Source organism: Lepidothrix coronata, unplaced genomic scaffold (genome assembly GCF_001604755.1).
Source record: "Lepidothrix coronata isolate B3197 unplaced genomic scaffold, Lepidothrix_coronata-1.0 Scaffold83, whole genome shotgun sequence".
NCBI lineage: Eukaryota > Metazoa > Chordata > Aves > Passeriformes > Pipridae > Lepidothrix > Lepidothrix coronata.
Window position 1 is genome coordinate 2012470 of NW_016690263.1, and position 13844 is coordinate 2026313.

Sequence of the window (13844 nt, forward strand, 5' to 3'; positions counted from 1 at the left end):
TGGAAAAAACCCCAAACCCATGGGTTGAGATATAGGCAGTAGAAAAAAATCAAAGACTGTGTGTGAAAGCAAAGGAAAACAGATTTTGTTCTCTACTTTCCACTAGCAGCGATGTCTGGCCACTTCCCAGGAAGAAAGGCTTCGGTAGGGAGAGTGGTTGCTCCAGAAGACAAACGTTGTAAAAAAAAAATCGAATGCCCTGCCCTTCCTCCTCCTTTCTCTTCAATTTTATTGTTGAACAGACATCATATGTTACAGAATATCTCTTTGGTCAGTTTGGGTCCGCTTTCCTGACTACAACCCCTCCCAAAATCTTGCCTATCCCAAGACTACTGGTGAGGGATGAAGTTGGAGAGACAGACTTGATGCTGTGCCAGCACTGCTCAGCAGTAGCCAAAACACTGGTGTGTTACCAACACCTTTCTAGCTACCAATGCAAAGCACAGCACTGTAAGGGCTGCTGTGCAGAAAATGAACTCCATCTCAGTCAGACCCAATACACCTTAAAAAACCCTTCCAAACTTATAAAATATTTTCAAATAAGCTTAAAAATAGAACTATCATAATATGAAGAATACTTAGAATTTGTTTTGACTAAATTATTATAAACTGCATACCTACACAGCTTACCTGCCCTTATGCTTTTGCCAGAATTTATCAGATGCAGTTAAATCATAGGACTTCTTATTTTTTTTCTTAGGTCTAGCACCTGCTGGAGAACTTTCCATTCCTATCGATTCTTCCAAGTTAACTCTATTCAAATGGAAATCCTAAAATAAAGAAGAATCTTATGTAAATATTTGACAGTTTTTAATTATTTATTCAATCTTTCATACTCAACCAATATCTTCTAGAATATTTTCTAAAAAAATATTAACACAGCTATTTATTAGAACTTCATAAGAGGGCAGAAAACAGTTTACTAGCTAACTAGATAATAACAACAGCAATATAAGAACTCCAAAAGTATTCACAGTTACTTAAAAATACACCCAACAAGCAACAAATATTAAGAAAAGACATTTGATTGTCTCATATGTGAGCAATCTCCTGACACTGAACTTCAGCTTTCTGCACAGAAAACATGTTATTTAGCAAAAACTGTGCTCTAATTACCATCCAAAACTAAAGCATAAAGGTGCCCCTACTGCAGACAAAAAGTGTTTCTAAGGCTGAAGTTCACTTACACAAGGATAACAAATGTATCAAAGCTGCCAAGCAGCTCAGGACAACAGCAACAGCATTATTTACTGTGAAGACTACTCAGCTACATGTTCACAGCTCATTCCCTAATATTTTTAAACACTAGTGAAATAGTGAATGCATGCTAAAGCAAAAGTTTGCAAAAAAGCTGCTGTTTCTCCATACAGTTTTTCTTCTTCCACAGATTCATGAACATAGAAATTTCAAAGGTGTCATTTGCTTGGCAAACAATGATAAAGAAAATCAAATCTTCAGCTATATAGAATCTGTCATGAACCTTTTAGAACAGGTATTTTTTTTCAGAAATAAAACCCCACTTTATTATGTTCATTAAAGTATACAGAAACAGATCACTGTAAGTTAAACTGTCAAATAAAATTTTAAAATTTTCCTAGTTGTCTCTTGGCAAGGACTTAAAATTAAATACTACAAATGATCCATGCCAGAATAGAAACAAAACTATCTAGAAGTAAAACTAGTAGAAGCAGCTACTCAAAGAAAACTCATGCAGTCAATGAGCACAAACCTCATCTTACAAGATGTGTTTAATGTTTTAGGAATAGAAAAGTATTTTTCAAGTACATATATTCAATAAAAACTTGAAGGGAAAAAATTTATTTGATTGCAGATTTAGCTGTAGTTTTTAATGAAGATTTATGTTTTGGCTCAATTTAACTCACCAGTGAACTGAGTTTTCAAGTTAGTTTTCGCATTTACAAGGAATTTTCCCAAAATAATTCTTATTGATTAGTGTTCCTCCTCTTAACTCCCCATTTTGTCCTTATAAGGCTTTCTATCCATACCTCTCATTTTTCTGTACCCATTCCTGAAAGGTTTTTTTATTTAGAAATAGGAATCTCTTCTCATAAGCCTGTTTAAGTGTAGAAACACCACGGTTATAAACTAAACAGATGCAACACTCAGCTTTGTGCCTGGGTTAGCATACAGTTCAACACTGCACAGAATTCCTGGTCTATTGTAACTGAGACCTTATGTGAAAAACAATTTGTTTCAAAGTACAGCTCACATAACCAACATCTTAGTAACACTTTCACGGTTACAATTCATGGCCTCTTAAAATACTACTGCAGTTCTTTCATGAAATATTATGCTCGGTGCATGAAGAGCCTGGCAAGTGTGCCTTTAAGGTGAATAACTTGACTGGTTTTTAAATTAAACTTTTGCCCTTGCCATGGAATCATAGACAACTTGGTTAGAATTTCACTAAACAAATTCATAATCCTATCCACCTGGTTAAAAATAAGATGCAACATCTAACAAGTTGTTCCAGAGAAACTACTGAAGCCTGATGCAGTACAGACAAATATCCAACAATCCTCGAATCATTCTTCTAGTGTTATTCTGATACCCCAGCATATTTGTAGTACTAGTCGTCCTCAGTTTCCAGTATATGATCACTCTGCACCTTGATGCACTGAAGTCCTATCCCAACACATGCTTGAGGCCACCCAACACTACCTTCTCCACATGGCAGATGAGCTGGAGTCAAATAGATGGAGCTTCACATGGTTTTACTACCGAGCAAGTGAGCATTTGCTGATTAAATGATTAGCAGGTGACAAACTGAAATTAGCACAGACCTTGTGCAATAGCATTTACACCCATAAAAATTGTAATTTGGGTTTCCATACCCTATTCTTTACTATTTTTAAAAGAAACCTGCAGAAATTCAGCACTTCTACTGACAAGTCTCTAGCCAGCTATTGGAGAAAACTCAGTGCAAACTGTTCTTTTCACATATGCCTTCCCTAAAGAAACTAGGCCAAAAATTCTCTATCTGTAAAAAGCACTCTTTAAGTTAAGAGAAAGGCACTTGTCAGAAGGAATTAATCACATAAAATAGAATTTACAAATGTCCTAAAACATCCCAATAGTGCTGAAATATTTTCATTGTAGCAATGCAGGTTTCTGGACAGCACTCTATGTATGACCATACAGTTCTGTGGGATGATCAGGGAGCCAAACACCTTTCACATGACAAGTTCACAATCAACCCTGTATACAAACACATATGTGGACGTGCATATTTCATGTATTCCTCTAACAGTCTCAAAAATAAACTCCAAATACTTCTCAAAGCAGATATTGGAATGATTTTCATGAGAAACTCTCAGTATAAAAAAGCCTCCAGATACTAATTATTCTTATTATTTTTTATTTACTCCATACCTACACACAAAATGCATAAATCTTAGGTAAGCAGTATTAGTTTTCATTCAAGTACATTTCTACAACTGGTATTACAAAATAAACTTGAGGAAATAAAGGCAGTTTAAGGCTATACGAATTTCAAAAAAATTATTTTAAAAATCTGCTTGAGATTCCTCCAGTGCGGTTATATACCCCTTGGCATCTCTGTATTGAACACTTACACCACCTTGTGGAGAAAAACAGGAAAATATGTTTTTAGGAATTCAAACTAAAACCAAAATTGGTTAAAAAATACATTAAAAGCATTTATTTTTTCAAAACTGAATTGCACTTAGTGGAGTTTGGATATTACACAGATAAAGATTATGAACTACTGAAGAAAAGGCCAGGATTGCTGAGTTATCTATCTTTTGAAGACATCAAGATTTCAACCTTTTAAGTATTCTAGAAATTATTGCTAAGTAAACCTTTTAGAGAAAATCTTCCAAGTGTTTTTTACTAAAATAACTTCCAAATAAAACAGACAAAACAGATTAGGATCAAGAGAGAATGTGGTATTAAGAATAAACTGAGTGAAAAAATAGTTTTGGTAAAAAAATCAGATTTATCCTTACCAGAACATCATGCACTAAAGCTTGGTATGTCCAAGTATGATGTAGAGGAGTTGCTAAATCTATGTTTCTGTCAACAAGGACTAATAGGGGCCTTTGGAAGCTGAAAAGATGACACTGTGTTAGTACTTCTTCAAACATGATTAAAACACCCCCGTAACATCCTGAGCGATATCAGCCACCTTCTACATCATATTTCAAATTAAAAGCAGAATTGCCTACTGCTGAGCTCCTCTAGCCTTCCCCAAAGTCACTGGGGCTGATCACTGGGGAAATTCCAGAAATCAAATCTTAGTAATGATAAAAAGATTATTTTATTTTGTACTAAGTGAACCAACATATAAATATTGAACAGAAGTCAAAACACTGAACAGCAACTAGCCTTTTAGGTATAAACTGATACATCTTCTGTGTGGATACACATTTGAGTTCCAAACAATTGTCTGAGTGGGTAATATTCAACCTTAATCCCCATTATGAACCTCAAATATAAAATCTCTCTTCCAAGAGCTTTTAATTTCATTTTTGTCTTTGCTTGGACATAAAGTCTGTGAAAAAAAAAAATTATGAACTTCTGAGATGCAATGTAGTAATTCTATCAATACTCAATTTTGTGATAAAAGAATGCATTCATGCCTAAAGGTCTTGGGTTATGGCTACATGAAAAATCTATAGCAAAGACAGGAAGACTGTGAACTGACAGAAAATTATTACCACCATTTCCCTCAAGCGCATTATCCCTACAGTAAACATGCCAACTGAAGTATATTTGCACATAGTAAAAGCATGTAAATTCCTTGCAGTAAGTATTTTCACTTTAATATATAATCTCAAGAACCTTAGTCACCTTAATGATTCTGAAAACCAAACTAAAGACCTGAAGCCATTTAATTGGTTGAAGTTTCCAATGTTTCCCTTTCCTTGCATTTTAATTTTGTGGGTAATGATGCTATACTATCAGGAAAACAGCCACTGAAGGAAAAGCAGTGGTTAACAATTCAGTTCCCATGAAAATGAGGGAAATGGTATTTCACAACTATTCTCTCTCCTTTCATTCCATTTTGCCACCCTTGATTTTTTTGTGCCTTTTATCCAAATTCTGCTCTTAATTTGATATAAAAGACTGTTTTATATCCAGTTAGATTATAACAGCTTCCTTCAGCTACAGTCTTGCCAATACATGTCTCACCTTTTCATGTACAGTATAAACTCCCATAATACACTTTCCTAAGGCAGCCTGTGGAATATTCAACTATCTGGGGACAACAGTACAGAGGGACACTACTGAGAACACATTATCAGATGCACACAAGCATCCACAAAGGATTCAAATGGTCATGACTTAACAGACCTTAACCATCTAATTATCCAAGTGGTCGTCCTGAAGCAGTTCTCCTCTGGTATACATAGGGATCAGCCGAGAAACACTTGCTTTTGACATAACTACAACTGGTAAGAGTGTGCACAAATAAGAAAATGGGTCTTTCTTGCTTTTAATGGACTAAAGGTTGCTAACAGATATGTTCAGACATTCAAGTGTGTATGATAGTCCTGCAAACAGTGTATTTGCATAAGCTTGGTTTAGAGAGGGAACAAAATTAACTGGTTCATTAGATTATTTTCGACTTACTGCCCTAGGATCGTACACTTATTAGCTATAAAAGTTTTAAAATGGGTTATGCTAAGAGACTGAAAAACTCCTTTAAGAGTATATAAATTGTTTTAATATTGAAACAAATTCTAATAAATACAGTTTTCAGTAGAGTGGTGACTTATCCTAATGAGATATTTCAGACAACTGAAATATGAAAAATAAAAATACATAGTTATTACTAACACAATACCTGAACTGCCCAGCTCCAAGTGTGTCGCCTGTAAAAAGACTGTTTCTGGCATCTCTTAGATTCTCTCTGAGCTTCTTATCCAATTTCTGAGGAGAGGAAAAAACAAAACCACTTTTAACAAAACAGTGGTTTCCTAACCTCTTTATCTGATCAACACTAAAAGATTTATTGTGCCGTTTTTGTAGTTTATAAAAGTCTTAGCTGCAGGAAGACTAGGTCCACTGCACATGGGAAAGAAATCAATCTTAATTCTATTTTCTCCCTCCAGCATTTATATTTATATCCAGGACTACACTGAAGATATTTCCTTTACGTCCACTAATCTCTTCCCAGACAATCAGCACAATTACCTTTCCCTAAACATGCAAACAGAAAATACCAGCAGGAGGCACCAAGAGGTAGAAGCAGCAAATTGGGCTGTCAGATACTGCCACACAAGTGTTTCATAAAAATGAGATTATCCTCAATATGAATGCATGCACACTGAATGCTTAGGTTTAATCAGTATCATGGCTTCACTGACAAAGAAGATGTGAAGAAGACGGAAGAAATGAAGCACAGCGACCCCTAATGAAGACAGTGCTGTAGATATTGTTCATTGTGATTTAGTTTGGTCATTTCATCCCTATTTGATGATCAAGTTCAATGTCAGTTTAGTTTGATTTACTAAAAATGTCTTGTACTTATGGGATTTCCCAGTAAGATAGATAAAAATTTCTTACTAAGACACACAGAAAAACACAAGGCCAGACTTTTTAAAGCCACTTTTTAAACTGGGTAGATGTACCTTAATCATAATGTCAGAAAATCTTGATAAACTCTAGATTAGGATTGATTATTTATATTTAAGTTTCCAATCATCTCATTCCATAGCTCCCAATTTCTACAGAAGAGTTCCATGGAATTGAAAGCAGAGAGGAAAATGGATGCATCTCCTTTCCAGTTTTATTTCCTTCATAAGGAAAAGGATACAATAACACTAGATCTCTGTCTAGTATTGAGAAAACTAAACATGGCGTTAGGAAAGTTTTAAATCAGTGATAGGTGTTTAGAAAAACAGTTCTTACCACTGCCACCATTTCAGCTGCAGTTCCTCTTGAGCATCTGATTATAGGAATAGCGCCTAATAAAAGATATATTGACTTCTACGTGCATTATAATTTTCAGATTATAAATCAGTATACTTTTCATAAACAAATTTCACTAACATTCTGAGATAAATACAAACTTACTTCAAATTTTTCTCTTGCAGTCTTTATCTATGAAACAAATACTATATAGAAATACTAAAGTTTTACAAAAGTAAGTGAATACCTCATACAAGACAACTAGAAATATAGTGCGCACTAGAAAGATAGCTATTGTATTGGGGAGGGGACAAACTATCTCACAAAGAAACATTAAAAGTTATTTTCAAAAGGTCAGAAGTCCCCTGAAAACAACAGGAAGTATTATATCATCACCACCACAACATATCCATCACTCCAGGGTAATGCTATTTGCAAAAGCACATTTTCCACTGGCTTTCAGGTTTCAAAATATTTAGCTACTGTTTCTCACTTACCTATACAAATATGAAAATTCCAAAACCATAGAGTTTAAGTGACTGAGTAAAAGACATTCAATTTGTATCACACTAACACTTGAAAGAACTGAACAGGTCCAAGAGAATCTCTACTGAACACACTGCCCCACAGCAATCCCCAGCTCCCCTTGTAGGAAAGCTATCTCAGACTGACCAAATTCAGTTAGAACTTAGATTAAACATCATCACTATGAAAAATGTATGAGCTAAGTATCAAGAAAACTCACAATAAAATAAGTAAAATTAATGTACCTTCCTATTCCTTGAGTATTTCAGTAAGATTTTTACAGGGTTTGTGTGAGTTTTTTTCTTCTATTTCTTTGCGTTTGGTTTCTTTTGAGTGCTACAAGTCCAAACTCAAAGCACTACTACCTTTATTGCAAACTAGGATCTTGTAAAAACAGTAATTCCAAATCTTTGCATTTTAATATTCTTCTCCCATTGATACTGAAGACTAAGACTCAACTTCCATGAAGGGACAGCCTTTACTGGACTTTGCAGTGATTTAAAGCAATAATTTGAGCAAGATCATTACCCCACCCTGTGAATTATTGAGATTTTGGTCACAGATTTAATTCTGCCTTTAATTTTCTATATTAAATCACTAAACTTCTAGTTGTCTCATTGAATATGGAAAATATGCTAGAATTTGGAAACTTACCAAGTGTAACAAAAAAACAGAAGAGACTATCAACAATAGTGTCCATTATCGTTTCCATTTCTGTGTCTGTTATATCTGGTCGGTTAATGGCTAAAATAGCAAGGGAAAGAGTTAAGAATAGGGTTAAGCAAGGTTATGCCACTTTCATACAGAGAAAACAATCCTTTTCTTACCTGAGAGCTGTTAATAGTCAACAGCTTTTGTTGCAGAAGAGATTAAATCATGAAATGCCCCTCTTAGCACATATACTAGTTTCTGCTCCCTTTTGTTTGGAAAAAAATTGGGAGAAAATTATTGCTTACTGTCTGAGGTCAAACACTACATAATTGTTTCCAACTCTCTCTGACTGCATACTTTAACTTTTGGATTGTGTCAGTACTACATTACTAAATACTTCCTATGAAACCACATGTTATGGAAGAGAAATGGCCATCCACTTGGAAAACGTTTTTCAGGAAAAAAATCCTCAAAAAATTACCTGTGCAATTTAAAGAGAATTATAGTATGCAGTTATCTATATTTAAAAATTCTAAATTCCACCTCTTGTAATGGAGATTCTTTTTTTTTTTTTGCAACAAATTTACTGTCAGTCTCTAGATTAGGGATTATTATCAAGTTATAAAACATTTCATATGACAGATAAGAGAGATTTCCCTCATACATTTAGGTCAGAAGAGGAGACACGTAGCAACATTTCTCTTAAATAACTAACACTGACAAGAATACAACAGCCAACAGGAAACATCAAACCAAATCTTATCACAGATCTCAAGTCAAGCACTATCTCAGGATTCATGCCATAAATTCCACCCTTGTTTGCTTTATTTTACCTTTAAAATTTCTCACATAATTGCCTGTCTTTTCCTCTTTCTTCAAAAATGAATTTTAAAGCTCTAAACATTAATAAGCTTTCCATCCTAAATTTATGCATGGCCAATCATAACCATTCTCTAACTTTAGAGGTGCTTTTTTCCCCCTCATCTTTTCTCCTCTAAGGGGAGATGGATGGATTATATTGGCAATTTCTATCAGCAACTATACTTAGCAAGCCAAAGTTTTGCCTTTGGCTGTTAGGATGACAGCAGCAATAGAAGTTTCAAGCTTCTGAAATATCGGCACCAAAAAAGGCAGACTGGTCCCAGTATCTGTATTTTTCTGTAATGACAAAGCTTTGAAATGAACTAGGGCTATCCTTCTGTAGTTACCTCCAACCAGTGGTCTCCCAGTTTTCAGGGGAAATAACCTTATTTTTACTCTCTTGCCTTTTCCAGTTTTAAAAAGTACTCATTTATAATGGTCCAGTAATCTGCATACTGTCAGTGCCTTCTAATTTTGTGTAACATGCATTTCATGAGCACATTTGTTTCTTGTACCATAGCAATCAATGCAGATATTCAGTATTACTGCTTGTTAAGTCAACCTTTGAGAAACTCCATTAATAACCTTTCAGTAAAATGTTCTATCATGTTTTCTATATGTTCCTCTCTCTCTGCTGTAGCAAGCTTAGGGGGAATGCATTTATTATAGAGAGGTAAGCTTAGGTCCCCTACATTTTGTTGTCGTTTTACAAAATTCAACAAAATGGTAAAGAATGGTAAAGAAGAATTTGCATAGCACAAAACAGGATGCCTCAAACATTGACTTTATACTAATATTACCCATATACTCTCCTTCTACACAGTCATAGAAAAACAGAACCAGAGAGAGCCTAAGGGTTTATCTACTTAGTCCTCTTACCCAAAGATGAGTTAAACCCATGCAATTACTGTATCTAAACTAATTCAGAAAGATTCCCAGTCATGAAAATACCGTAACATTTATAGGTAATCTATGGTAATATTTCACTACCTTTAATGTTAGAAAGTGCTTCTAATATCAGATCAGAAACTTTCTTGTTGCAATTTAAGCTCATTACTTCTTGTCCATTACTAAACAGAGGAATCTTTTGTGTCTTTTCTGTCTATGAAAGCCTTTCACATAATTGAAGAATTTTATCATGCTTATTTGTCCCAAACATTACCCCTCTGTAAACACAGTCTTACAGACAGGAAATCAGGTTTCTGAAAATTAACCTGTTTTGTTATATTTATTCTTAGTTCACACATTCAGCTACATTAATGGCCACACATGGCAGAGCTGCTGCAAGAACAGTAGCTGTCTTCCATTACCCTCAGATTTACTTTGACTTATGTAGACCATGAAACTATTACAAACTGGCAGTTTCCTGCTAGGGTTTTTCTCCAAAGGCAAAAAAGACCATTTCTTCCTCACCCCTGCACTCCCACTGCCTCTCTGTGTCAGATCTAGAATTCACACAATGAGACAGATTGTCTCAGTGCTCTGTTGGAAAACTCATCACTCTCTATGGGAGATCAGATTTCTGTTCTATCAGCTTTTGGAAACTGCAAACTTTCGGATTGGTTTATACATAGTGTGGCAAATTTCAGCGGCCCAAGAGAGGAAAACAAGCCACACAGAAACTGATGAGTGTAAAACATTTTCAGTCATTTTAATTCAGATTCCTTGTTAGCATAAGGAATCTTATGAGAACCAGTCTTTACATACACATGAACACGTCACACAACTATTATTAAAACTCTTAACAGCAGTTTTTAGTGAAAAAAATTAAAGTCTCCTTTTCAAACAAAAATGCCCTTCATTCTGCCAATGGAATCAATCCCCAGTGTGAGACACAACCGAGTATTACAGATCTAGTTTTAAAAAAAAGTATTGACTTTGGAAATTGCGCAAGAGAGGAGAAAAATCTCGCTGCTAAATGTTAGGCATACAAAGACTTCTCATCTCTACCAGATCAAAGCAAAATAAAATCACTTCTGGTTATTAGCTACGACTTCAAAAGTAAATTTCAAATTCAGACATTCTGGTAAAATTTTACTTACCACGATATGAAACAAGTTCTTTGTTTTGGTTACACAATACAAACATGTCATCTTCTAAAGTAATAAAATTAAGATATTGATCAAACACCTAGAAATTAAGGAATAATGGTCAGAATAGTCCAGAGTGAAGCATAAAAAAACCTATCTGTGATTTACTGCTACCTAATCTTGAACATTTCACAGAAATGCCTATTCAAAGAAAGAAATGCAAGATATAATTTATTAATTAAAAAGCCTGTGTAAGGATTGAGTGATTAATACAAAACATTAGAGCACTGAAAAATGCCAGAACAGTTCAACTGTTTCTGTGGACAAATTTTTAGTAGCCAAATATCACTAAAAAACACGCATGGAGGACATTTCAATATTATAGGTTCATTTTTTGTGAACATGAAGGACTACAACATAAGCAGCACTAAGCTCTCGGACAGGAGAAAGGGAAGAGGGCACTATCTGAAAAATACAACATTACAGCTGATGAATTCTAACTTTTCTGTAACATACCCATACATTCAGGAAAAAAATTAAATCTCTCTAAGGAATAAATTACTCATGGGATATCACACCGGAAAAACAGATTTAAGGAAGTTAGTTTACACTGCTACACCAACTTACTCCTGCTGAGGATCTAAGGCTTAAACAACACAAGTAGAGTTCATTTCATTTCACAACAGATTCTTTGTCTCATGCCAGTAGCACTAACTGGAGTGAGAAAAAGCAAATATATTTAATTATATATGAAAATAATAACTCAATTTACACGTTTTGGTACAGGCATCCAACAAAAGAGTAAATACCTAACACCTGCCTTTAACTCAGAAAGGTATGGGAGTGTACTCATAAGAGTGTGTATGTATGAAATATTATTTAAAACGACAACTGCACTCATACTGCTCTTTTTGTGTACTTAGGAGCTAAAACCTCACCTCAACATATATGCACTGAAGGCCCTCCGTTAGCTGATGAGATCAGGAATACTCTGAAACCTCTTATCATTTAGCACAAAAGTCTTGCAGCACTTGGACTTTTGACTAAGCTGAAGTATGGTACTAAGCTACAATAATGAGATGACTGTAGATTCCCTTTTTTTCCCCAGGATGCCTGACAGTAAGAATGCAATAACACCTGAAATGGTGTTAACATTAGGGACTGGGAGACTTTCTTACCTTAGCCACTTGAGTTACTGCATTAGCACCTATAGCAGCATTTGCAATATCTTCCAGTTTACTTCTTGAAATGGCAGAAATAAAGTTTAAATAATAAGATTCATAAAGCTGGTTTCGAAGATCCTAAAAAAAAAAGAAAAACACAACCCTTTTCCTGAAAAAGTACTAATATATTTCTGACTAATCAAAAAAAAATCCATTCTTTTACTATGTGGTGTTACAATTATCCACAGTCAAACTGAATTTTCAGAAGTGCTTGGCTGTCTGTTCATACAGCTCTGCACAGTGTTTTGATTACATATCCAGATATAAACAACCTAACTTAGAACTGCAAAAAAACAGGAAATGAAATTTAATCTAAAAGACAGCAATCACTATTCCACACCTTACTGCTGACCAAAATTACCCTTTGCTCTTTTTTTTCCTTTGGCAAAGATATCAACCTTCCAATTCCTCCCAGAGAATGTAAAAAACTGAGATTAGCCTAACCCAAGCCTCCTGCTCAAAGGAGCGTCAAACAGTACAAGTGGCTCAGAATTGTGTCCAGTCAGGCTTAGAACATCTCCAAGGATGGAGACTCCACAGACTCTCCAGGCAATCTGTTCCAGTGTTTGTCTACACTCATTAAAACAGCTTTTTCTTATGTTTAAATGGAATGTTTGTACCCACTGTCTCTTGTCTTTTCACTCCCTACACTCTCTCTCTGAAACACATAAGATGTATTTACGCTTCTATTTTCTGGGAAATTGAAATTTTGCACGTAAACATTTCAGGTAATATTTTTATGACAAATATGTGCTTACGTGTGGAAAATGTCAGCAAAGGTGTTCAGACATACACAAGAACTATATATAGAACAGTCACACTCCAGTGACTGCACAATTACTTAACACACTGTTGTGCCCACTCATCTGAAACATTAAGCATGCAAGTTACCTGGCACATTCTGTCAATATTTTCTTCTGTTGGCATTACAAAGTAAACAGCTGGAACATCTGGAATAGCGTCCCGATCTGAATGCAAAAGCCTGACAGGAACAAAAAATCCATCTTTAATGTGTTACTTCTCTGATATGTGTAAAATAAAAAAAGTTAAAGGAATTTTTTATTTGTACAGATAAATGTAATTTTCTACAATGTTGTCCTATATTTAGCTATATTTTTAGCAAGAATGAGACACGAAAAGAAAAGCAAAAAATCACAGTTGTATAATTTTTGGCTGAATATATTAATAGATGTCTCCAAAGTTTATTCAAAGCTTGAGAAAAGGCTTTAGAAATCTTCAAAAATAGATTATCCATTCAGAGGAAGCTAAAACACTGCATCCACAAAGTTCACATGCAAACTGTTGACATGATAAAAAACCCCTGCATATCTCATTCTATTAAACTCGCCTTTCCTGCTTAAAGGTAAGGTTCTTAGATGTTTTTCTCACATATCTGCTAATGTGTTAACATGTTAAACCGTGTTTCTATTTCTAGCCTTCACTTAGCAAAAGTTTATCAAATTTTGAAAAAATAAATGTATCTTCAAAGTTTCTTCATGATTATTACCACAGTTAAGGAATGACAATGAGCTAAGTAAATGTAATCTGGGGAAAGAGAAATGGGAAATGTCTTAAAAAAATACTTGAAGATCCCATATGTTTGACAGCAGACAATTAAATTCTATGTGTAAAAAGACAAGCAGAAAACATACACAGT

General features: G+C 34.7%; 1 protein-coding gene across 2 annotated transcripts in view; it reads right to left on the minus strand.

The window, feature by feature from the left end:
• The window catches only part of SCFD1 (sec1 family domain containing 1), a 52523-nt gene that overhangs the window by 32012 nt on the left and 6667 nt on the right, over positions 1–13844 (minus strand). For both annotated transcript variants that reach the window (XM_017820474.1, XM_017820475.1), the window contains exons 4-11: positions 13079–13169; positions 12143–12265; positions 10977–11064; positions 8077–8166; positions 6898–6953; positions 5831–5916; positions 3990–4089; positions 631–770 (exon numbers count right to left, since the gene is read on the minus strand). In XM_017820474.1, coding sequence (XP_017675963.1) covers positions 631–770; positions 3990–4089; positions 5831–5916; positions 6898–6953; positions 8077–8166; positions 10977–11064; positions 12143–12265; positions 13079–13169 — 774 coding nt within the window. The remainder of the gene's footprint in view (positions 1–630; positions 771–3989; positions 4090–5830; positions 5917–6897; positions 6954–8076; positions 8167–10976; positions 11065–12142; positions 12266–13078; positions 13170–13844) is intronic.